Source organism: Lissotriton vulgaris, chromosome 10, assembly GCF_964263255.1.
Source record: "Lissotriton vulgaris chromosome 10, aLisVul1.2, whole genome shotgun sequence".
Lineage (NCBI taxonomy): Eukaryota > Metazoa > Chordata > Amphibia > Caudata > Salamandridae > Lissotriton > Lissotriton vulgaris.
In genome coordinates, this window is record NC_141698.1 from 189,626,991 (window position 1) to 189,653,690 (window position 26,700).

At 47.5% G+C, this 26,700-nt stretch overlaps 1 protein-coding gene across 1 annotated transcript in view; it reads right to left on the bottom strand.

Annotated features, from left to right (window-relative positions):
- TMC5 (transmembrane channel like 5) overlaps positions 1–26,700 on the bottom strand; it is a 757,208-nt gene that overhangs the window by 45,465 nt on the left and 685,043 nt on the right. The window contains exons 19-20 of the mRNA XM_086940869.1: positions 11,259–11,337; positions 5,300–5,407 (exon numbers count right to left, since the gene is read on the bottom strand). Coding sequence (XP_086796995.1) covers positions 5,300–5,407; positions 11,259–11,337 — 187 coding nt within the window. The remainder of the gene's footprint in view (positions 1–5,299; positions 5,408–11,258; positions 11,338–26,700) is intronic.

The following is a 26,700-nucleotide window of genomic DNA, read 5'->3' on the forward strand; positions in this document are numbered from 1 at the left end:
ATAATGTAACCTCTGCAGATGATTGCATTTGCCTTACATACTAAGTAACTGTATGATACTACTAAGTAAATAACATTTTGCTCTTGTACTAGAGTATTTTTAGCATAATTCAATAATGTATGTATGCCTGCATGGACACATGATCTACTATAAGTGTGTATTTATGTCTGTGCTAGAGACACCTATAAAATACACAATTATGGGGGTGCGTGGCTAAGTCGCACATGGAGTGAGATGTGTTTGCTTGGGTCTCCGCTTCATGGCGCTTGACTAAAGCTGTCTACGCCGGTCGCTGGGGCTCCTGCCTGGTGTCTTATTGCTGCTAAAGGATTGAGGGTGCTTCCGGTTGCCCGTGGGAGATCCTACCTGTCCTGCCGATCCGATATCCTGAGCCAACTCCCCATTAAAGCTTGGTAGCCGCCATTTTAAGCGAACCTACCAGCAATGCGGACGGCCTTTCCAGACCCAGGAATCAAAGCGGCTGAAGCGGCGGAGGGAGAGGCCCCGCTCAAGGTGTCCTGGTAGGTGAGATCAATCTGGTGCAGCAGGACTGACGAGCTGGTATCCTGAGCTGACTCCGTACCGAAGCTTGGTTGCCGCCATCTTGGAGGAGCCCCCACACAGCGCGGACCTCGCTGGGCGGTCTCCCTTGAACTGGACTCACAGCGGCTGGGGTTGTGACGGGGGAGACAACCGATATCTCTGCATTCCCCTAGGCTTCATGCGGAGGCCTACATGGAGGCTCCCTCCTCAGGTTCTACGAGATCCTGTAAACATAGCTGACATCCGTAAGGAGATCAAGGGCTTTTTTTTGGTGAATTACCTCACAGACACTTCTGAGGTCATCAGGTGAGATGCTTTTAAGGCTACTATCCAGGGGGTTAGCTTTACTATCTCAATTGCGAGAATCCTTGAATGCCGCCTTGTAGAGAACGGACTTACCGTGGACATTAAAACATTAGAACGAGGGGATCACCTCCAGCTATCCCTTCAAAATAAACGTCTCCTTGCGGAGATACAGTGTCAACTACATTTACATCGCACTAATAAGGCGGAGAGATTGTTACTTGCCCTTAACCAGAGATTTATGCGGGTGGAGACAAGGTGGGGACATGTCTTGCGTGGTGTCTTCGGGCTCGGAACACGAGAACGCATATAGCCAAACTCAAGGCCCAGATGGTACATGGACTATCTCAGAATCCACTAAGTCTACAGTTCGCTCGGATTTTTATGAGGCACTTTACGCAGATGCTCCCGGCCCTCATGAAGAAGTCAGGGAATTTTTGGACTCCTAGCTTGATACACTATTAGTGCCCATCATAAGGGTAAACTGTAAACTTCGTACTTGTATAGCGCACTTATACCCTGAGGCCTCTAGGCGCAGTACCCATACTGCTGTGGAACCCTTCCTGGCTTTTCCCTGTGAAGTGCCCACTCCTGGGCACCCCCAAGGTGAAGCCAGGCATCCCAGCGCTGTTGGGGCTGTTGTGGAGATTAAGCAAGCTATTGCCCAGAGTTGCAGAGTGGAACCCATGATTAGATTAGGCACCGAGGCGAGAATTATCAGGCCCAAGGAAATTGAGCCCAAGACCCGCCAAGGCGGGAATTGAACCCTGGTCCCGGGCCAGACCTCTGCATCAGGGTCTGCTGCTCTAACCATTGAGCCACACTTCTCCACTGATGGAGGAACCCATTTTGCAGGAGGAAATAGCGAAAGCTTTGAAACAACTCCCAATCTGGAAAACTCTGGGACCCAATGGTCTACAGGCAGCATTTTATCAGATCTTTTACCCACAAATCCGAGAAATTTTATTACACCTTTTTAACAGTTTTATGGAGGCTTTAGGCCTTACTCCAACTATGGCGGAGGTAGAGATCGTTCTTGTGCCAAAACCTGGCAAGGATCATTCTCTCCCTCACTCGTACCGCCCAATCGCCCTCTTAAACACAGACGCTAAGATCTACTCTAAGATTCTGGCGAACCGGCTAGAGCTCCATCTTCCGGGTCTGATTGACCCTGATGAGGTCAGGTTTATCCATCAATGGCAGGGAGCGGACAACATTCGCCGAATCGCCCATATAGTGGAGAAAGCGCAGATCAGGGATATACTGGCTTGTCTGATGTCCTTCAACGCGGAGAAAGCCTTTGATCAGGTAGACTGCTTTCTTCTGGAAGTCCTATGGAGGGTGAGTCTGGTTCCACAAATAATCTCTGGATTGAGGGCCTCTTACACGCATCCTACCACCCGTATTCAGTTTAATGGACGCCTCACTGCTTCCATCCCGATTCTTTGCGGTACCAGACAGGGATGCCCTCTGTCCCCTCTGTTGTTTGCCCATGTGGTGGAACCCCTTGCTATTGCCATTAGACGCAATACTGAAATCCAGGGTAGTCCTTTTGGGGGATATAATCATAAGGTTTCCCTTTTCGCAGATAACCTTTTGCTTTCTCTTACCTCCCATACTCCTCTCTTCCAGCGTTAGCCACACTTTTACGATCTATCAAGATAGCATCGGGATTCCGAATTAATCTTGCTAAATCTCACACACTCAACCACACCCTATCAGCCTCGGAGGCTCATGACTTAAAAGGTTTACTCCCTCTCCAGTGGACAGATAAGTCGATCAGATACCTAGGATTAGATTTGACCTCCTTGCTTTCTTCTTGGACATCGACAAATTGGCCTAGATTTAGGGGGGCGATACAAGAGGAATTATGTAGATGGAAGGATCTCCCTTAGGCATGGCTGAGATGCATTAATGCTAAAAACATGTCACTTCTTCCGAAGATTTTGTATTTATTCCAATCCCTACCAACCCCAATACCTCAGGCTGACATTCTTTTGCTTCAGTGGGACTTCACCTCTTTCATATGGGGGCGAGCACGCCTGCATTTTTCTAACAAGAGCATGATGTTACCTCGGGACCAAGGTGGGCTCGCCCTAATCTTTTGGAATACTATTGAACATGTCACCTTCTGTACATTTCAGAGTGGGTGGTCCGAGAGAGTGAGAAACATTGGTTTCATATGGATTGGCTGTTTCCTGTAGGACCTTGTGGGACCTGGCATGGCTTTCTCGTGGAGCTCGTCCCCGTAGTGCCTACATTGCTACTCCCACTAAAACTGTTCTAGAGATTTGGGGCAAATTGGCGGTATCTCATGGTCTGACTACTTCCCCCTCTCGTAAACTCCCATTATGTGTTATCTCAATGTCCATCCCCCCCCTCCCCCCCCCACCCAATTGCACCCTCGGCCTGCCGAGTCACCCAAGATTTGTTTCAAGGCAACAAATTCCTCTCTTTTGATCAATGCAAACAGTCTTTCCACCTTACAGAGGGCGCTCAGATGCAATACTATCAGTTACTAAGGCACTGGTTGCTTGCTCAGGCCTATGCCCAAGGAGCCACTCGAAAACTCACAGATTTTGAAACTCTAGTGTGTCAATTTACTGGGTCAAGGGGACTAATCTCTCGCACTTACACCGTCCTGCAACACTCACATCAGCCCCTGCCTCACACTTATCAAAATCAATGGAATACTGACTTAGGGGAAGACATACCTCCAGAATTTTGGGCCTGGTTGTGGCAGGATATCCCAAAAATATTACATAGCATACCCCAGCGTGAATCAGCGTACAAGCTTATGTTGCGCTGGTACTTCACCCTGGTTCGACTTCACCAGATGCTACAAAACTTCCCCCGACTTGCTGGAGAAGTCAAGCTGACAGAGGAGACTTTCTATATATTTGGTGGTCCTGTCCAAGTCTTGAAATGTCTTGGACAGAGATCCTCAGTCAGATAAAGGACGTAGTGGGTTTCCCTATTCCCTCCTCCCCGATGGTCACCATACTAAGCATTAGACCCCCGACAATGACGGCCATGAAATATGCAGACTGGCGGTTGATACTGCAGAAGTTGGGTGCAGACAGGCAATCCATAGCTTTATTTTGGAAGACCCCCCCCCCCCCCTATGGCCATCTGGTTTCTACGTTTGTGGCATGTTTACCACTTGAATTGCTCACTGTACACATCAACCACGCTGATACCAAATCCACCCAGGTTTGGCAGCCCCTAATACGACATCTTTCTAGTATGGAATATTCTCAATTGGCTCCCCCTAGGTTACGTGCCCTGCAGCTGCTTGACGACTCCCTTGAACCTTATGCACGGGCCCACAGGCAAGACTCTCCTGAACCAACTACTTCGTAGAAAAGGCCTCTAAACCAGGAGCTCTGTCCCCTTCCGACCACAGGCTATATTTAACTCAACTTCCCTTGCTCCCTCGCTTGGTTGAGCGGTTTGACCCCCCTCCTCTTTCATTCTGTTTCCTTTTCTTTCTTCTTTTCTATTGTTTAATTTGAGCGATGTGCCTCTAGTGTCGCTCAATTTGATCTAATAGGTTGTTTAGTGCATGAGCAGGTGAGCGTGCTATCCTTTCGGTTGCATTATATAAATCACCTAATGCTGTTGGCTGGGGAAACCTCTATGAGACCTTAGTGATGCCTCCCCTGTGTCTTTCTCGAACTCTGAGAGAAGTTATGTAATTGTGACAGGATCAGTAGCATATTGTTGCTTCACGCTGTACTTTCTCTCTCTTCCCTGACAGAGTGGGCTAGGGTGGGAATGTACTAACTCCTTTATTTCCATTTTATTTGTAATGCTCTGACACCCAAATTGAGTGACGATGCCCTTTTTATGTCTTTTTGGTGGGGCTACATAGGCTTCACTTGTCCGTTACATTTTCAATAAACAGATTTGAAAAAAAAACAATTATGTAAAGTTCTGATCATCAGGGGGCCATCAGTCTGCAGTGGAGGAGATGAAAGGGTAAATTGCACACAATATTTCATATTATATCAGCTGCAGGGCCTAGAACCATCATAAACAAGGGAGTATCATAGATAGGGATCGCAGAGTAACGGACCCAGTAGGGAGCAATTCCCTATGTCGAGTCCAGGAGACACAAAGACCAGGCCCAAGGGCAACACAAAGCACTGTGCAGGTCAGCGGTGTTGAAAGATGTGGCCATTGCCTATTTTTAGTGAGCTTAACTATGGATTTCTTTTCACAGACTCAGAGGTTTTCTCACTCAGGTATGGAAAGCAAGAAAATGATAGTATATACGTTGGCCGCGATAATATAGGTGTAACATACATTTCCCAGGGATCAATTACTTCTAGTGCTTAGGGATAGAAATTACTATTTCCTTTGAAAAATAATAATTTTGATATTTAGTTCCAATTACATGACAGTATTACTTATTATGGTGTAAAACTGGTGAATTTCAAGGCCCACTAACCTCTTTAAAAGCACTTTCATTTGTACTTGAATGAGTTGTGCTCGCCACTCCATATCTTTTCTGTAGCTGGTTAAGTTCTTCTAGCAGAAACATTTTTTTCTTTCCTTCCTGTTAAAACAAATACATCCACAGGTTATCTCAGCACATTCAGGTTGCAAAGAGTAGTGTTAGCGATGACATCACAGACACGTTCATTTTCCACAAAAGACCCAGCTTGCCTCGCTGGAGTTTGTTTGAGCAAACAACAGTAACGTGGTAACATATAACTGAAAAAGCATCTTTTATGTGGCTTTTGTGGCTGGGGCAGGATGGCCACCCAACTAAAGAATGTCTATTAGACAAATTAGGCCTGATTGCAGGGTGTGCGGAGCAGAATTCTCACTTAAAATGAAGGTCTACTCATTTGCAAGTGGCCTGGTATCATGCACACATTTTTTTATGTGCCACATTTACTGCACCTCTGGGAGCGCTAACTAAACCTCTTCATTCAACAGGAGTGGGTTGGTGCATATCACTTGAATGATGGAGTGGGGGACTTGAGAATTATTACCAATCAACGGCTGCTGCAAATGTCAAGCCAACAGTGATGCACCAACATCAAATCCACAGGATGACTGCACTGCTACATTGCACAAGTTGGTAATACCATGGACAAATCAGTTCTTTGGAACTTTGGGGCCTGGCTCTGATTTGCTTGGAAGCTCAGATTGCATATTCTTGGAAATTGTGCAGAAACGCTCCATTCTGGAAAACAAGATTGATACTGGATCTTGATGTTGGGCTCCTCAGGGATGATACCCCCAGAAGGGGTAGGTGCATCTGAAAAGGAATGGGCTAAAGATGCAAAAGTGCATGTCATCCTAAAATTCCAACCAATATATCCTGGTCTGCACTGCGCATACCTCAAGAATAATGATTCAGTAAAACCCTGAGGGATTCAAGCACATAAGAGGCACAGAATGCGATAAAGAAAAAGTATGCCTAAAACTGCTAACAGAACCAAGGTATGCAACTAACTGTGCTTGGGGCATGTTAACCCTCACTTACCAACTCCATTGCAAATCCTCCGTCATTTCCCAGTACGTACGCATTATAACGATTCTTTTTCAAAATCACTCCTTTTCTTTTGGATATTCAATGTTCCCAATGATTTAAATTGGTGACATGGCTTTTGTTTAGTTCACTTTTGGCAGCAAACAAAGGCTAGATCATGGCATTTAATTTCTGCCCTTGGTTGAGCTCATTTTCAATGAGTAGAGCCCCCGTGCAAAGGCACGAGTGTCGTCCTTGCAAGCTAAGTGTTTGCACTAGCAGTGCATGTGCTGACATTCTTTGCAGAGGAAACCAGTCCAAATATCAGACACGCAAAGATGACCAAAAATGTGAATACTCTTGAAGAAGCCCTTACAACGTTACACCTTTGACCCCCAATACTGCGGGGTTCCCTGCAAACATCTACACATTCCGGAAGTGGTGATAGTACACAATCTGAGAGAGGTAGACAGTCAGACCCTCACCAGGCTGGTGTACACTGAACACTTACTTCTGCACTCCACCAGCAGAGCAGGACACATAGGCATGATTCGGAAAGTTATATTTCTTTTATAAGTGCAAAATAGCTTTTGCATACAAAGTTGAATCCAGCCTGTATGTAAAAAGATACATTTTTGCTTCAACTCACTAAAGTCATTTTGCCCATGCAAAACAATTTATTCACATTGAGGTTTCTCTTGTGAGAGGGCGGTGGGTTTTCTGGGGATAAGCACGTCCTGGAGATTTGTGACCATCTTTGTGGGTATTAACACACGCCTCTCCTAGCACTTTCTTCCCTGCCCTGGAAACAGCAATTTTATTCTGAGAAGGGCTAAATTATACTCCTTCAGGGCAGGTATGAACAGTGGATACCCCCAAATTAGAAAAGGGGTGCAGGGTTTATATGTTCGCATGAGAAATATGAATTATTGAAACCTTTTCGGAATTGTGCTGAAAGCTGTGACTTTCCAGGCATTAACACAAAAGTCATAATTCTGCACCTATGCAATGTAGTAAGCAGGCGCGTGCAGACTTATGACTGAGAATTAGTTCACATTGAATACAATACTAGGCTCAGCAAAATTTTACACCTGATGCAGCTTACCTTACACTCATACCTCTCAGTCCATTGCGGCTCGTAGTAGTTAAGTCAGGAGTTTGTGTCTAGTGATCGTATTAAAGTTAATGCACAAGAAAACAACTTGGAGGGTGTGCAAAGTTTGCAGGGTAGGTGACCTCATTAAATCTGACAATGGTACCTTAAGTTTGAAGTACCCGTGAATCGGCTTTCCTTTTACCTAATTATAAAAAAGAATTTGTATTCAAGGCAAAGCGTATTTGTTTTTCAGTTTTCTTTATAAAAATTTGAAGGTTATTATTGCCTCATCTTGATATCATTCAGTCTTTGTCATGGCTCCTTTCCAAAATACTCAGTCTCTGTGTTAATTTGAGGCCTTTGACTCACAATAAGGTGTGGTATACTTTGCTTCTGAGCCATGACAGGCACGTGTTCAGTAGGCTACAATTGGCCATTCATTGGTTCTGTCTCCAGAATTTTTGGTATGTTCACTGTCTCAGGGAGGCCAAGAAAGAAGCCCTTTGCGCATTGAGGCAAGCATTGAGGCAAGCGCCAATCACCCCAAGGACCTCTTCAGCATCGTCAGGGAATTCTCCTGCCCCACCACCAACGAGAAAACAATCCACCCCTCTCAAGCCCTCTTTGGCGTACTACTTCCACCACAAGATCACCGACATCTACAGCAACTTTGACCCACAACCCACTGATATCAACCACCTCTGCACCCAAACCAGTGCCCCCACTCCCACCACATCATCGCCCGGAAGTTACTCATGACCGAAGACACCATTTCCATCATGAACTCCATCCACTCTGTGGCCTTCACCAACCCCTGCCCGCTCCACATCTACAACCTAGAAATGGGGGTCAACTGCAGCGCCCTTACAGAAATCCTCAACACATTCATTACCACAGCCACCATTCCCGATGTTTAGAAGCATGTGGAAATCAATCTCCTCTTGAAGAAACCCTTTGTCATCCCCAACGAACTAAAAAACTACCTTCTTCCCTTCCCCGGCAACGTCCTGGAAAAAGCCATCAACTGCCAGCTCACGGACTACCTCGAAGAAAATAACCTGCTCGACCCCTACCAATCTGGCTTCCGGCCCAACCACAGCACCGAGATTGCCCTGATCGCAGCAACAGATGATGTCAGACGCTTCCTCGACATACGTGGAATGGCAGCCCCCATCCTCCTCTACCTCTTGGCGGCCTTTGATAATGTCTCAAACCACACCTTTGTTACCAGACTCTACCACATTGGCATCCAAGGCAATGCACTCCACTGGATCTCCTACTACCTTTCGGGCTGAACATGAGGATCCACAAACCTCCCTTCTCCTCCACCCCCAAAGACATCATCTGTGGCATACCCCAGGGCTCCTCCCTCTTCAACACCTACATGACACCTCTTGTAGACATCGCACACACCCACAGACTCAATATCATCTTGTACGCCGACGACACCTATCTCGTCCTCTCCCTCACAGAAGACACTGACACCACCAAGACCAACTTCCGTAACACCATGACAAATATCGTCATCTGGATGAAGGCCAACTGCCTAAAACTGAACTCGGACAAATCAGAAGTCCTCAGCTTCGGAAACAAGCCCTCCCCTTGGGACTGGACCTGGTGGCCCAACACACTTGGCCCCTCTCCCACTCCCACCAGCCATGCATGTACCCTCAGAATCATCCTGGAAATCCAAATGACCATGAATCAGCAGATCAATGCTATCGCCTCTGCCTGCTTCCACACCCTCTGCATGCCTGCAAGATTTCTGATGAATCCTCGTCTCAATCAGGAAGGCAGTCACCCAGGCCCTCTTTTCCAGCTGACTCGACTATAGCAACGCACTCTACGTCAAAACCACCAAACAGCTCCTAAGCCGCCTCCAGACCATTCAGAACTCAATAGCTAGACTCATCCTCAACCTTCCCAGAACCATCAGCACCTCCCCCCACCTCAGAGCCCTCCACTGGCTCCCTGTCTGGGAAATAAGCCTCTTCAAACTTCTCACTCATGCCTACAAAGCCCTCCACACATTTCAGACCCGCCTACATCAACAACTACCTGACGTTTCATCAGCCGAGCAGGGAGCTCCACTCTTCCACGCTAGCCCTGGCCCACATCCCAGCATCAACAGACGCCGCTGCAGAGGTTGTTCCTTCTCCTACCTTACCGACAGGTCTTTGAACAACCTCCACCTACGCAGATCTCCCTCACTGGAGCACTTCAAGAAGAAGCTCAAGACCTGGCTCTTTGACCACCATAGCCACCCGGCCGAGGCTCACAGAACCCCAGCACCTGTAGACTCCCTGGGGTGACAAGTTGTGCGTTACAAGACTGTATGATTGATTGATTGATCAGTGGGTTACTCTTAACCCTAACCCAGGTACATACTTTAGTGCTCATGTGTAAAGGTATAGATGACTTAGATTGTATAGTATAGTCCTCCATAACAAAAGGAATCAGCATTTATGCAAACATATCTCTGGCCAAGGATGACTACTTGCTTCACAGCCCACCTTAGGATAAGAAACTCCTAATTCATGACTGCTTGGCCTAATCATTTTGCCCATTATGTTTGAATAGTGCAGGTACATGAGGACCTCTGCAGTAAGCAAGCCAACCCATGTTTATGTTACATTGTTGGTTAAGCTACGGTAATTGGCTTTTACCGGTAGTTTTGTTTGGATGAAGTCTGGGCTAATTGCCCTTTGTTTGGTCTCCCCAAGCTACGCCTCAATTTTTTAAATCATCTAGCTTATTTCATTCTGTAGGCCCATATTTAGGCTGCACTGTGACTTTACTAAAGCCAACAACTTAGCATTCTCACTCCTATTTAATTCTTACTTTGCTCAGAGACCAGCAAGGTGCATCACTCCCTGAAATGGGCCTTCTTTGATCAGCTGGGGAGTGAAACTGCCACCTCAACTGTCACTCTGTAGGGACCATGGGATCACTAAACACCGGGAACCTTGTCACTACTGACCACTTACAAAGCATGAGGGGCAAATCATCCTTAATTCTGTAGAAGATTTTCTCCACAACAAAACACCTACTGCCTTCGCTCACTTGTTTCCGTCTTTCCATTGTCATTATTAGGAGATCAGTCTATACGTTGGAGATCTACCTTTGTGGATTTGCCTTACCAGCAGGCCCCCAAATAACACTTCCCTCAATATATCCTTCCAATTTAGGACCCAAGACAAGGGGATGGGATCTCAACTGATTCTGTTGCTACATAGCCCAGTGGTGGTGGACCGTCAATGAAAGAGGAGGCATGACTGATTTGGTGCTGCTTCTGTTACATTTCATCCTGTTTATCCCTTTGTAAGTCAGAACTATGAGTACCAGAAGACAAGCAAAAACTAGATGAGCTATTCATGCACTGACCTGGGAAAGTGTGACTCGTGGTTGACTCTGCATGGACAGCCATCCAGCTTTGCGTGCCAGCTGGAGACCAACAAATTAGTGTCACGTGCACTCATGGTGCTACAATCAGTCCCACCAATTAGAAAGCCAAAACAATACAGCAATGAAAATCTTAGCATGGTTTTCTGCAAAGCACAGAGCTTTTTGGGTTCTCGTAAATGTACTAGACAGACGTGTGGCCCTCATTCATAAAACACAAAAAGGCCATGGAACAACACAACAAACGTGAGGCTCTGATTCCACGTGGTTTTAGAATATTTTGTAGATATTTGAGTAATCAGTGCTTTCTCATTCTATTGAGCACACCTTCTTTAGATACATTGATTTACACAAAAGCAGAAACAGCATATTCAGGCAAATGTATGCACTCACAGACATTTAGTGGTAAAAAGTGGGAATGGAACATACATTGGCAATCTGTTCTTGCAGGAGCTTGACCATGATCTTTCTTCCTTGTATGATCTGCCAGTAAAGGTATGAGATAATTCTGCAAAAGAAAATAATGTGTAAAGAAGTAGCTTCACTGCCGATGCACCCTGAAGAGTTTTTTATACATGTTATCAATGTCACTATATGATATTCTAACAATAAATTCTATTTATTGGTGAAATCAAAACCATCTACAAATGAGACATGTTCTCTTAAAAAATGAAAAGATTTATTTTTCTTTTTCAAACATATCCTGCTTTCCTTTAAGGAAAACGGGCTGCATTTTAAAAAAAGTATTGCTTTATTTAAAAGCAGTTACAGGCATGGTGGTCTGCTGACCCCAGCAGGCCACCAGCCCTGTGTTTTTGTGATTCCCAATGGGTTGCAACCTGAGACCTACCGTAACAATATTCATGAGGTAGGTCTATTTGTGACCCACTAAGAGTCAGCTAAATGTGTAAACCACAAAATGTACATGGGTGTTTGCGATTACCAAATAGAGAATCGCAAAAATTCACTACTTGGTAATCACAAACAATTACCTACATACATCTGGCCCTCAGGGTATTTTGAAATCAGTAATTCAAATCTGGACATAAAAGGATGCATAACTGCCTTCATATGGCGATTATTCCATTGCACAAAACCTTGGAAATGATCTTTACTTTAAATACGCATTATAAAGCTAATAGGCCACTATCAGAGCTACTGACTTTGATAATGCTTGTTTAAAGTTGGCAGGCATCTCAAAATGATTTCTTCCATTCTTTATTATTAAGAAAGGATTCAATAACCATTCAAAGATGTCCGTATGCAAGGGTTCGCATGCACCAGCATCCATCTTGAAATAGTTTTGAATACTATACTAATAATAACAAGCATTTGCAATGCAACCAGACTTGCCTTTGGTACCTTACATGTATTTAGCTATGCAGCACATTAGCCTGGGTGCTGAAACATCTACTGTTCTTTAACATGGAGGGAAAGTAAGCACCAAACTGCGTGGCACGCCAGGTATGGAAACACATGGAGAGAAATGTTGCCTTTCAGCGGTAAACAGTATAGTCCAAAGCTCTGTTTTGAATAATAAATACATGATTTAAAAAAACTATTATTGTCTACGGGTCCTTCTGGAAGACATTTACTATGGACTGGAATCTAGAGAATGCAAAAGTGATTCTGGTATTTTACTGGCCTCTGCTGGCCGTTTTCTGGCAAGAAACTCAAATAGAGGTAGTTGCCAGAAATTTTTTTAAAAGAAAGTCCCCCAGCAGAAAGCAATTCTGGTATTTTACTGACCTCTACTGGACGTTTTCTATCAAGACAGTTAATTTGAGGCAGTTTAACAGAAAAAAGTCCCTATGGGGAAGTAGACAAGTCCTAGGGCTGATCTCCAGAGCCAGCACAGTACATACAGATATAAGTATATACTAAAGTATATACAAGAGGTCTCAAAAGCTCGACCTAAAAAACGGAGACCCATTATAAAATTGCAGACATATCTTTGTCTGTGTGGGATGCAGGGCACTGCAAGCAGAAATGAGTGGCATGGTAGTAGTGTCTGAAAAGGTGCTGGGCCTTTGCCAAAGTAAAAAAAGAAATCTGTAAAAGGAACAAGTAGTGTTTATTTAAAAAGAAAGAGTACAGTGACCCACCAACCCTTACACCAAAGGGGCTATTTTTAAGACGGATGCACACATAGTGTACGAGCAAAATGCCATTACTCTCAGAGAAAGGAGACAGTTTCTGAATGAGGCTGATTCTCTGCCCCATCTATATGGTCAGGTGGGAGGAAGCAAAATATGAATGACAATGTTACAGACCCATCGATGATGGCTGCTGACTCTAAGTTCATCAATGTATGCATACTTATATATGGGTTTTATTTGAGAATTAAAAAACAATATGAGCTGGAAAGGCAACTAAATGTTCCCAGGGGCCAGACATGAAAAGAGTGCCTATTCATGTGAATATTCTGTCATCACCTTGCAGAGATGAGAAACAAAAAGGGGAGCCACCAGCATGTAAACATTCATCTTCTTCACAATAGCAACTGCATTGTCACTGTGTAAGAATAAAACAGCCAGCTATACAATTTCCAATCCATTAAGTAAATAGTTAATATGGGAAATGTACAAAATACATCTATTTCAATATTTGGGATTTTACCTGGGCAATTGTGGGCGTTTATGCAAATCCACCATATGCACATTTGCAACTCCTATGTTAATTTATTTTCTTTGTTATAAAGTCTTTAAAACAGTCACATATATTTCTTAGAGTTTCAAACTAGTTTTAAATAGTTTTTCCTAAAAGATGTCCCTAAAAGTAAAATAGCGTTCTCATTATTTCAACAAAACATTTCAAGCTGAATGATGAGCCTGGTTAAGTGTATTATTTACTCAGCATTTATACATATCTATTTAAGAACCGCATCTCCTCAGGAGCCATGTTGAATTAATATGTATAATAACAAAAGAATACGAATATTTTGTATATCTACATTATTTACCTTCACTTCTGCTGACACTACTGTTGCGTGTTTATCTAGGTTCCTGATCGATACTGTGACCTTATGCCCCTATTCGGCTATAAATCCATTTATTCCCTATATTGGCATAACCGTTCAAGTGCGATTTTCTGAAAAGTCATCTCTGGCCTCACACGAACAGAGCCACATTCCAGCATGACTCTCTGCTACTTCCTTTGCGACCAATTAGTGCAATGACAGAGCAGCAGTCACTATCTGATATTCCTAGATAACACTCCGAGTTCTTCAACAAGATAAAAACTCAGCAAACTTGGAAATCCCCGCTTGCTATGTTTTGATTAGTAATGGAACTCTAATGAGCAACTGATAACTATCACTTCCTAGTGACATCTTTAATTGACGTCTTATGTCCAGCAAACTTGCGTCAAACCCGGCACCTGTCAGGTATAAATATTACCAACGTTGCCTTAAGCAATGTTCGTTGCCTGTTGCTGATGCCAGCTGCCTGCATGACCCTGTGTTGGTAAATCTAGCACTCTGTCGCTGCAGCCTGCTATCCTGTGGTGGTGAAGCTGCTGATTACCATTATCGCCGCTACAGCGCGAACTATGGTGCAGTACGCTTAAGGAGCTGAACAGCCGTCCTCTGCGAAGACATCCAGCAGATTCCAGCTGCCCGTGGACGCTGTCACCCCTCCTTCCTCGACGCGCTGAAGAGCAACCGCTGCCTTTCTCGTGCAGAGAAATCCAGTCCCGGCGCTTCCGGTTTACCCTCGCGGGTGACTGGGATATCGAGAGAGACCCCTGAAGGAGATACCAATCCTCCATCATTCTATTCAGAGGTATGGTGTTGACGCACAAGTTACTACTTGTGTAACGATATATCTGTAAGAGACATTAGTTAGTGATAGATTCCTTACCTTAGAATATCCCCAGGCGTCAGACTGGATCCGGAAATTTTTGCGTAGCAATACCCCTGCGCGCTGGTAGGCGTCGTCTGCGGCTCCGCGTCCGTCGTCGGCGTCGTGAGCGCCGGGATGACGTCATCGGAGTATATAGACGGCGCCCATGCGCGCTGACGTCAGTTCTGATAACACAGCTTTTCCGCGCCAGATACGCAGAGCCATGATAGAACTAACACTGGTGCCATTGAAACTAGGGCCCTGAAAGGGGATGACCTTAACCCTAAATATCGGTTCGCAGAACGGGGAGGATGGGAGGGCGGTAAGGAATCTATCACTAACTAATGTCTCTTACAGATATATCGTTACACAAGTAGTAACTTGTGCATCTGAAAGAGACACGTTAGTGATAGATTCCTTACCTTAGAATAGATACCCCAGCAATACCAACCCCGGTGGTGGGTCTGCGAACCAATATCACACCAGAAAGTCCTGGAGGACGGAACGGCCAAAGAAGCCATCCCTCCGGACTTGACTGTCCAGGCAGTAGTGTCTTGCGAACGTGTGCAGCGAGGCCCACGTGGCTGCCTGACAGATGTCCTGCAGGGGGACACCGCGGCCCAGGGCAGTTGTCGTTGCCGTGGCCCGAGTGGAGTGAGCCCGCAATCCAGCCGGGGGCTCCTTCCTCGCCATGGAGTAGCATGCTTGGATGCACAAGATGATCCACCTGGAGATGGTCCTCTTGTGTACAGCCTTTCCCTTCTTCGCGCCCACGTAACCAACGAAGAGTTGGTCATCCACCCGGAATTGGCGAGTGCGGTCCAGGTAGTAGGAGAGCGCACGTTTTGGATCCAGACGGTGGAGCCTCTCTTCCTCTTTCGAGGGATGCGGAGGCGGAAAGAAGGTGGGCAAGGTGATGGACTGCCCGATGTGGAAGGCCGTGACAACCTTGGGCAGAAAGGAAGGTCGTGTACGCAACACCACCTTATCAGGATGAACAGACAGGAAAGGCGGAGAAGAAGAAAGAGCCTGGAGCTCACTCACCCTCCTGGCAGAGGTGATGGCAACCAGGAAAGCCGTCTTCAGCGTAAGGAGACGAAGAGGACAGTTATGAAGTGGCTCAAAGGGAGCACACATCAGATAGGTGAGAACAAGGTTCAAGTCCCACTGGGGCATCACGAAGGGAACAGGAGGGAACATGTGTGTGATGCCCTTCAGAAATCTACTCACTATAGGGGACTTGAACAAAGAAGGCTGATCTGGTAGCCTCAAGAAGGCTGAAAGAGCAGAGAGGTACCCTTTAAGAGTGCCCAGAGCAGAGCCCTGCTGGGCAAGGGAAAGAAGAAAGAGCAGCACTTCCGAAAGGGGTGCAGAGAGGGGATCCACAGCCTTTGCTGCGCACCATGCCACAAATCTATTCCACCGGCAGGCGTATACCGACTTAGTGGAGGGACGCCTGGCTGCCAGAATGATGTCACAGACTTCGGGAGGCAAGTCAAATGGCCTCAACTGCCGCCGCTCAATCTCCAAGCTTGTAGGTGGAGACTGGACAGGTTCGGGTGCAGGACCGTCCCCTGCTGCTGCGACAGAAGGTCCTCCCGAAGAGGCAGACGAATCGGGGGATCGACTGACATGCTGAGTAGCTCGGGATACCAGTATCTTCGAGCCCAGTCCGGAGCCACAAGGATAACTTGGGCCCGGTCGCGCCTGATCTTCTTCAGCACTCTGGGCAGAAGTGGTATAGGCGGAAAGGCGTACAACAGGCCGCAGCTCCACTCGCGACGAAAAGCGTCTCCGAGCGAGTGCCGCCTTGGAAACTCCAACGCGCAGAACTGCTGACATTGCGCGTTCTCTTCTGTGGCGAATAGATCTAACCAAGGCTCTCCCCACTGTCGAAAGAGACCTTGCGCCACGTCCGAGTTCAGACGCCATTCGTGATCCATCATGCACCGGCGGCTGAGTTCGTCCGCCCTGGCATTCAGAGAACCTGCCAGGTGTTGAACCACCAGAGTCACGCCCTGATGTTCCAGCCACTGCCAGAGGCGCAGAGCCTCCTGGCAAAGGGTCCACGACCCCACACCGCCCTGTTTGTTGCAGTACCACATGGCGGTGGTGTTGTCGGTGAACACTTGCACCACGCTCCCCCTGACATAGGGGAGGAATGCCTTCAGTGCAAGACGAATCGCCCGCAGCTCCAGAAGGTTGATGTGGAGCCGGGACTCCGCCGGAGACCAGAGGCCTCTGATCTCCGCCTCTCCCATGTGGCCTCCCCAGCCCTGGAGGGACGCGTCCGTCACAACTACGTGCTCCGGCTGGGGTAGAGAGAGAGGTCTGCCACTGACCCAGTCGCGGTCCGTGAGCCACCACTGCAGTTGTTTCGCAGTGCCCTCCGAGATCAGGACATGATCGGACAGGTTGCCCTGATGCTGGGCCCACTGAAACTTCAGGTCCCACTGCAGAGCCCGCATCCGCCACCTGGCGTGACGCACCAGAAGGATGCAGGAGGCCATCAGCCCCAGAAGCCGCAGCGTCAACCTGACCGAGACCCGGGATAACGGCCCGAAGATAGGAATCAGAGCCTGAATATCCCGAACCCGCTGCTCGGGTGGGTAAACCCGAAACTGCGCCGAGTCGAGAACCGCTCCGATGAAAAGGAGCTTCTGAGAGGGACACAGGTGTGACTTCGGCACATTGATGGAGAACCCCAGCAAGTGCAGGAGGTCGGCCGTAGTCTGGAGGTGGCTGACGACTGTCTGGGGCGAGCCCGCCTTCAACAACCAGTCGTCGAGGTAGGGGAAGACTGACACCCCTTGCCTGCGCAGATGGGCTGCGACCACCGCCATCACCTTCGTGAACACCCGTGGGGCGCTGGTAAGGCCGAAGGGGAGCACGGTAAACTGAAAGTGCTCGTGGCCTACCGTGAACCGCAGGTAACGCCGGTGGGCCGGCAGGACGGGGATGTGGAAATAGGCGTCCTGCAAGTCCAACGCTACCATCCAGTCTCCCGGGTCCAGGGCAGCCAGGACCTGAGCCAAAGTGAGCATCTTGAACTTCTCCGTACGGAGGAAGCCGTTGACGTTCCGCAAATCCAAGATAGGGCGTAGGCCCCCTTTGCCCTTCTTGGGTACCAGAAAGTAGTGGGAGTAACAGCCACGTCCTACTTCTGGCCCAGGAACGCGCTCGATGGCCCTCTTGGCCAAGAGGGCCGAAACTTCCTCTTGCAGAAGTCGCAAGTGATCCCCCGACACACGGTGGCATTGAGGTGGCATGGATGGAGGGGAAGACTCGAAGGGGAGGGAGAAACCCCTTCGGACAATTTGCAGCACCCACCTGTCCGAAGTGACTGTATGCCAGTGGGAGAGGTGATGGCGAACCCTGCCTCCCACAGGCGTCACATGGGCCTGAAAACTCGGACTAGGAAGGTTTTGAGGCGGGGGCTGCTGAGGGAGGTGTGGACTGGCCTCGCCGCTGGCCCCGACCACCGCCACGGCGGTTCCCACGGCCGCCACCGCGTTGCTGAACATTCTGCGGCGCGTGGCTGACGGTCCGTGGTGGGGCGCCCCTTCCGTGGCCACGAAAGGAGCGAAAGGCACCCGATTGCTGGCGTGGGGCCGCAAGGCCCAAGGACTTGGCCGTGGCCCTGGAGTCCTTAAAACGTTCCAGCGCATGGTCTGCCTTGTCGCCGAAGAGGCGACGGCCATCAAACGGCATGTCCAGGAGAGTGGCCTGGACATCGGCCGAAAAATTGGCGGACCTCAACCAGGCGTGGCGTCGAACCGCCACCGTCGTTGCCATCGCCCTGCCCAGTGAGTCCGTGGTATCCAGTCCACACCGGATGGAAAAGCGTGCCGCATCTCGGCCGTCCGCAAGGGTTTGGCTGAGTTTAGCCCTGACCTCCTCAGAGCATTGTGGCAGCACCTCCGCAACCGTGTCCCACAGAGTGTGGGTGTAGCGGCCCAAGAGACAGTTGGTGTTCACTGACCGGAGCCCTAGGCTCACAGACGAGAAGACCTTCTTCCCGAACTGCTCAAATCTCTTGGATTCCCTGTCGGGCGGGGCCGACGGGAATGCGGACTGGGAGTTGGAGGCCTGGATGACCAGGCTCTCGGGGGTGGGGTGGGTGGACAAAAAGCAAGGGTCGCCCGGTGCCGGGCGGTAGCGTCTGGCCACGTTCCTATCCACAGGGGGACCTGTGGCGGGCTTGGACCAAGTGCCCAGCAGAACGTCACACAAGGCCTCATTGAACGGCAGAAGGGGCTCCGCGGAGCCGGACTGCTGTTTGAGTACCTCAGTGAGGAGATTAGTCCTCACGGCCGCGACGGGGAGCTCAAGGTTTAGGGCCTTAGCTGCCTTCGTCAACACTACACTGTAAGCAGAACCCGCCTCCGAAGCCACAGTCGGGGGCGACGTAAATCCAGTGTCTGGCGATGTGTCAATACCACTGGCCTCCCCAAGCTCATATGTCCAGTCCTGATGAGACTGGCAATCCCGTGCCAGAGGGTCCTCGGACCCCTCCCACTGCTCCTCGTCACCCAGCTCCTGGAGACCAGGATGAACAGCCAGGGCCTCCTCATGGAGATAGAATTCTCCGACGGCCGACGGAATCGGCGCCCAGCGGCGCCCCTCCGACGTCTGAGGCGGACCGTAGGAAGCATTGGGGTCGGCAACCACTACGGCTGCCGGGGACGACACCTGAAGGGACGTCGCCGGTGAGGTCGCAGGGTCGACCGGTGAGGTCCCGGATCCGGAGCCGGATCCAGCGAGGTCGCGCGGCGCCGGGACCGAAGTCGCCAGCGGCGCCGGGGCCGAAGCACCCGACGTCGTCGGGGCCGAAGCGCCCGACCCGGAAGGACCTCCAGACGGAGCCGATCGGCCCGAAGGCGCCACGGGAACCGACTGAGGAGGGAGGGCCCTCATGGCCATGAGGTACCTCTCGACCTCCTCCTGCGACGCGCCGTGCCCAGGGACCCGAAGGTGTGGGGCAGGCGGCGACGCTTGTGACTCCCGCGGAGCCGCGTGGGCGGTGTCGCCCGAATCCCCGGTCGCATCGTGCGAGCGACGGGGCGGGTCGGAGGACCGATGGTGTCGCTCCGACCTCTCATGCCTCTTACCTGAGGACTTGGAACCAGACGATCGGTGACCACTCCCGGAACGTCGATGACTCCGACCTCGCGACCTGTCCCTCGACCTCCCGTGGGACCGGGACCGGGACCTGGAGCGGCGCGGGGCCGACTGCCTCAGCTCGAGACGCTTGCGGGACCGCTCCCGCCTAGCCTTCGACGTCAGGGCCCGGCAGTCGTCACAGGTTCGATCGTCGTGGTCGAGGCCTAAGCACTTCAGGCACCGGCGATGGGGGTCCGTGACCGACATGAGTCGGCCGCACTTCGAGCAAGGCTTGAACCCGGGCATCCCTGGCACCGATAGTCGAGAATCGACTAAGTAGAGGATCAAAAAGATCAAAAAAGTTTTCAGTCAAAAAGTGACTGGGGGTAGAGCTTCTTCCGGATCTGCGCTAGCTGGCGCGGAAAAAAGAAGAACTGACGTCAGCGCGCATGGGCGCCGTCTATATACTCCGATGACGTCATCCCGGCGCTCACGACGCCGACGACGGACGCGGAGCCGCAGACGACGCCTACCAGCGCGCAGGGGTATTGCTACGCAAAAATTTCCGGATCCAGTCTGACGCCTGGGGATATTCTAAGGTAAGGAATCTATCACTAACGTGTCTCTTTCAGATTAAACCCTTAGACGAGAATTCTTGAAACAAACCTTGGCAAAACCAACTTAACTTAAAGCTACTTACTTACTCCCCTTTTCACGTGTTAGGCTTAGGTCAGGCACACTGGGGTAGGCTTAGTTAGAAGCACCAGTTGAGTATGTTAGCCTAATGTATATATGACTGTATATATGTTTTATTACTTTTAAACCATTGTATGGCTAAGAAACCATATCAATGCTTTTACAGTTCTATTTCGCAATACTTATCTTACTGTACGTACTTTTTATAATAACAATTATTGCAATTGTGGCAATACGTTTCTCTTGTACGAGAAGAAAGACTGTTCAATAAATGTTAACCTTTATTGATACACGCCCGTCTCTCTATTCTCTACATCTGTGAAAGTAAACTGCACTAGACTGACTGAGTGAAATCTATGTCTATTGTTTCACACGACCCTAGAGATCGACTCTTGATCTGAGGAGCAAAGTTGTCATGTTGCACGGTTGTTGGAAAACTGAATCCCTTCTTGTCTGTGCCAGGGAAGCTGATCACTTCCTATGCAGAGATGAAAGTTTCCAGTGACCTCTGAGCTAGTTGGTAACACAACCCAATTAAGTTTAGCATAGTCAGTGGAGGCCTGGAATATAAGCAGTTCCACGTCGATACTACTGTTTATGTTATTCCAATGCGCAGGGCTTAGTGGGAAACTAGGAACTACACTACATGGCGCCCTAACGTTTGGTAAGGCGATAAACTAACGCAAGACTTGTAGAGTAACTCAGTCGTGCATATTTCACACCCCTTTCTCCCGTAAATACTCCAATAGACGTCTGGAGTGGGTGAAAGGTTAAAATCCGCCCGACCTTAGTAGGAAGAGATTCCTATGTAAAGCTCTGGTTTATTCAACGTTGAAGGATACAGTGTTCCAAAATATTGTGCACCTAATCTTTGTCTCCTTGGAGACCTACTCTGCAAAGCCTGCATTTTTTTAAAAAAAATGTCAGACAGTGAAGAAGAAAGGGAAGCAGCTAGGCTGGCTTCCATACTAATAGAGGAGGACTCGAGTCTCCTACAGACAGACCCGGATGCTATTATCATCCCGGTCCAGTTAAGAAAATCTATAACTTCAAAACTTATAGAAAACGGACTGACACCTCAAGGTGGTACAGTAATTTTCGTGATAGAGGCTCACGAATATCGGCAGACAGAGGTATTCTATTCATGGATAAACTTTCCAGCGGTAAACGCTAGAACAAAAGAATTTCACTATTACAAAATAGAGAAACCCCCGGAAGAGTACGCTCCTTTCGAGGAGATTGAAATTCCACTTAAATTTCAAGAGCACCTGCTCTGGTTTAATGGCGCCCTAAAACACAATGATCACATAACTAGGCTCGGTCCACTAGGTAGACCAGGAGCAACGTGGCCGGTTCTAGCCAGCTACACACCACATCCTGACATTGCAAAAATGTCTAAAGAAGAGCTGTTAGTACAGCTAAACACATTAATAAAAATACATAGGCAATTAGTCCAATATGTAATGCGGACTGCAACAGTCCAGCCAGCTGTTAATACACCACAGCTGACCCCTCATCAGGGGAACACAAATAAAATTACACCACAGAACATACAGTCATGTCTTGGTAAAACACCCGTAAAACGGGAACAAATTCCTTTCTGGTTAGCACAGAAAATCACTCAAATAGAGGCAGTATTTCCTGATACTACCCCTATTGAGAAACACAGAATCTTGACCATCTGCCTTCCTATGGGAATCGCACCACACGTGGAGGACTGCGACACTTGGGGTACAGTCTTTGCTTCCATTTACACAAAAACACACGGTGTTCCGTCTATGGCGGTAATACCAGAAGTGCTAAAACAGATTCAAAATGAATACGGTCCAGAGCCCGCTTTAAATCTAGGTATGAAATTACTGAAAGATTTCAAGCAGGTCTCGGCTATATTATTAGCCAATATAAGAGGAGAAGCAGCATCTGTGGCGATCCGCCAGAAGTTGAGGGAAACAGATATAAAAGATCCTGTTGAGCTAGCAAAAATCATAGAGAAATGCTATGAAGAATTAGGTAGAGACAGCTTGGGTGGAAAACCAGTTAAGCCCCAACTGCTCGAAAATCCTGAAAAATTATTTATTAAAAATAATTTAAACACTCCTAAAAAGAGCTGGGATGGAAATAAACAATCCACTCCCAAGGAAAAAGTTTTCCAGTCCAGAGGAAGGTCTCCTCGACGGAGGGAAAGAACTCCGACTCGAGAACGCCAGTCTCCCCAACGGGAGCCCTCTGAGAAAAGATATAACCTTAGAAATAGGGATAATATAAAAAAACCTGATAGATATCAAAGTATTGATACACGTCCCTCTCGATCTCTTCCACAGAATTCGGAAAGAAGAGGACGGTCAGACCCAGGAGAGCACACCAAGTCCAAAGACAAGGAAACTGCTCAAAATAAGAAATCTCAATTTCAGACAAAGAAGGTAGCCAGTATTAGAGTAATCAACCATGCCGAGAATACTGAGGACACAGTTGAAAAACGGGGAGTGGGCATTGACAATGTTGGACAGTGCAGCAGAAATCAGTATAGCGCGCAAGATCTTGATGAGTCATCTGGAGACAGTGGACACGAATGAATACATTCAGGTTGAAACTGCCGACACCAGACTTAGCGAGCCCCATAAAATATACGAAATAACATTGCGTATAGAGGGTGATAAGACTAGGAAAATTAAGGGTCTATTTTGGGATAAGCTCTCAAAAGGCTATGATATTCTGTTAGCTGAAAAAGATTGGCCCCCAGAGTTTGTCAGGGAGTGCCCTCGTGGCGAAGAAGTGATTATGCCTGCCTTCTCGAATCACATTCCGATTCACAAAAAATATACCTATGCAAGGAAATGGGCAGTAGCCCAGGCACCTGCATTATATAAAAATCATGTAGGATGGGATGAGGATTCACCTCCTCACAAAATCCAATTAAAAAGTGAACCAACTGCCCAACGGCAGTATCCCATAAAGCAAGAAGCTAAAAAACAAGTCAGGGAGATCTTAGATCAACTTGAATACCAGGGGGTGATTGAAACATGCACCTCTCAAATGAACAATCCTTTGTTTCCTGTCTCCAAGCCAGACAATTCATATCGTCTAGTTTTGGACTACAGACATCTTAATACATGTTGCAAAACCTTTGCAGTACAAAACTCGCATAGTGCAGCCCTAATGAATAACATAGTTAGGAAAAAATATAAAACGACATTAGACATTTCTAATGGTTTCTTTTGTCAAAACATTGCACCAGAAAGCAGATATTTGACCGCTTTCTCCGCATTTGGGTCGCAGAAAAAATTCTGTCGACTCCCACAGGGGTTCAAGAACAGCCCAGGACTATTCTCAGCTAGGGTAACAGAGTTACTACAAATCTATGATGATGAAGCATTATCTTACGTAGATGATATTTATCTCACAGACGACGACTTGGATACTCACTTGAAAAGAGTGAACACCATTATACTTGGGTTCGCAGCAGAGGGTTACAAATTCAACTTTAAAAAGTCTCGAATTGCCCATCTGACAGTACTATTCTTAGGGTACGAATTATCAAGTGAAGGGAAAAGCCTAGCGGACAACTTCTTAGAGCAGTGCGCTGTACTCCAAGCTCCAAAAACGCTGAAGAATTTACAATCCATACTAGGTTTTCTGAATTTCGGAAGAACTTACATCCTAAATTACGCAGAGAGGGTTAAACCTCTCTACGAACTAATTAAACCTGATTTAAAACAAATCAATTGGACTCAAAAACACACAGAAATTTTGAGATCAGTGCAAACAGACATGTTAGCAAAAACTAAATTAGATACACGTGACAACACACGTGATCTTGTAATCCGAGTCATCCCAGGAAGATGCGGATTCACGTACCTAACCTCTAATGAGGGAGAAAAGGTACCCATTTCAATTAAATCTCACTTGTACACACAAGCAGAAAAAACATTCAGTCACACAGATAGAACTGTGAACGCAGTGCAAATCGCATTAGCAAATGAACGAGAACTAGCACACGGCAAAAGGATTAATATCCTCACAGCGGAATCCGCCTTCGAGGCGCTATTCAGCCCAGTAAACCTGCCTACAGTGTCACTGGATCCGAAATGGATACAGTGTATAGATTCTCTAGGAGCGGAAGATGTGAAATACTATTTCGCCCCGCAATACGAAGAACTGAATGATTTAGAATATGAAGAAGAATATCCTCTGCCAATCGAAATTCTGCCTCTCCCACAATACGCCTGTATAATATATACAGATAGCTTTGTACAGCATTTCAACGTAGAGAGAAAATCCTACGATGCAGCATGTGCGATCATTAAAGGTTGTTGGCTGTGCGGTAAATTCAGACCGAAAGTAACAAAAACTTAATCTGTAAGAAACTGTTCGGTTCAGAGAACTGAAATCAGATCTTTAAAGATGGCGCTCGAAAATGCAGAACGTGAATTCCCGACACTTATAGTGTGCGATTCTCATTTTTGCGTCAACTCTTACAATAACAAACTGCAGAGTTGGATCGAAAACGACTACAAAGATGACACAGGTGCCACAATAAAGCATAAATTGCTTTGGGAACAAGTAGCTCTTTTACATAAAGAACTACAAAAGACTCACGTGATTCACGCACAGAGTCTTCAACGTGATGGCGTTCACGTTGCAGGGAATTCATTGGCTAATACAGCCACCGCGGAAGCAACTAAACCGGCTTCCGTAGCCACAAAAAAGCGTACAGATAAGTACATAGACGGGGAAACCATGCTGGCAGTAAAAACGACCGTAAAAGGCGACTGTGCAGCACTACCCGTAAACTATCCACTCAATTATGCATACATCATCGATGCAAACTCCGTTCCTTTTGCTCGAATCCCTGGAGTGGGGGACAGAGTAATTCCAAACAGGAGCAGGAGGGGCTTCCTATTACTGGAAGAACACATGGGGTTGGGTCTGAAACACCAAACAATCAAAGCCTCTCTGAAAGAATTGCAATCAGAGTACTGGTGGCCAGGAATGAGTATAGATATTCAATGTTTTGCTCAAAATTGTGAAGACTGCAATAGAGATCGCAGTAATGAACAGGCCAGTGTAGTTTCAGGATCCCTTCTAGACAGCATAAGGCGGTCTATCTGCGCAATCAAAGAAGAGAAGCGCGTCCCAGTGTACACCATTAAGACGAAAAGCACTTTAAAAAAAATGAGGCCTCCAGCGCTCGGCTGACGCTAGAACGGTTATAAAAGATTTGCGAGTCCATATCGGCATATACGCAATTACCACATTCCATTCTGACCAGGGTCCTGCTTTCAGCTCTTGAGCTTATAAGGAGGCCATGGCCAGCATGGGAATTGGGTTGCGGTATTCTTGTCCGTCATACCCCGGAAGGGAAAAGTGTGGTAGAAAGAAAAAACCGGGACATAAAGCAATCTATAACAGCGAAGGTATTAGGTTCAGGCGCTGGGTGGGTCAAACATTTAATAAGTGTCCAGACTAGTCTTAACAACATGCCAAGAAATTCTCTAAAAGGTTTCAGCCCATACGAACTATTGTTCGGAATTAGAATGCGCGTTCAGGACCTCGATAGTCAGATGTCAGTGGTACAAGAAGAAACAACGCACTTTGATGTAAAGGATCGTTTGGCTGTTTTACAGGAACTGAATGAAACAAGAAAATCTTTAAGCAACATAAAGTTAAAGCAACAGCCAAGTACCACTGACGAGGCACCACCCGCAACAGCCCCAGCAAGGCCTGTCTGGATTCCAAAGATTGGGGATCTAGTCAGAGAAAAGATCGCGGTTAAGAAGGAATTTGGGCCTTCTTACAGAAAAGCAGTACCTGTCTTGGCAGTCACCGGAACAAGATCAGTTGTGCTACCGCCCCTTGCTGGAAAAAAGGAGAACAGAATCGTGTCCATTGATCTGGTAAAACCACAAGCATGTGGCCTATAATCAACAGTAGGCCCAGTGGACTCCCAAGAAACAACAGAATACCCAAACTTGCAACAATCCAAGAGGTTCAAACTGAAAGACTCATCACATTCGATCAGCCTGCAGTGCACAATGAAGGACTATGCAATAATGCCATGGAACTCGTGCCTCTTGAAACACAAATTGAAACAGTTCGTCAAGAAACATCACCAGTCTACACTAACGTGGCATCAGAAAGTGCCACCGAGAGACAGATTGAAAGAACAATCCCATCAATTGACAGAACTGCCTCTGGTTATTTCATCAACTTCGACAACTTCTCTGAAGATC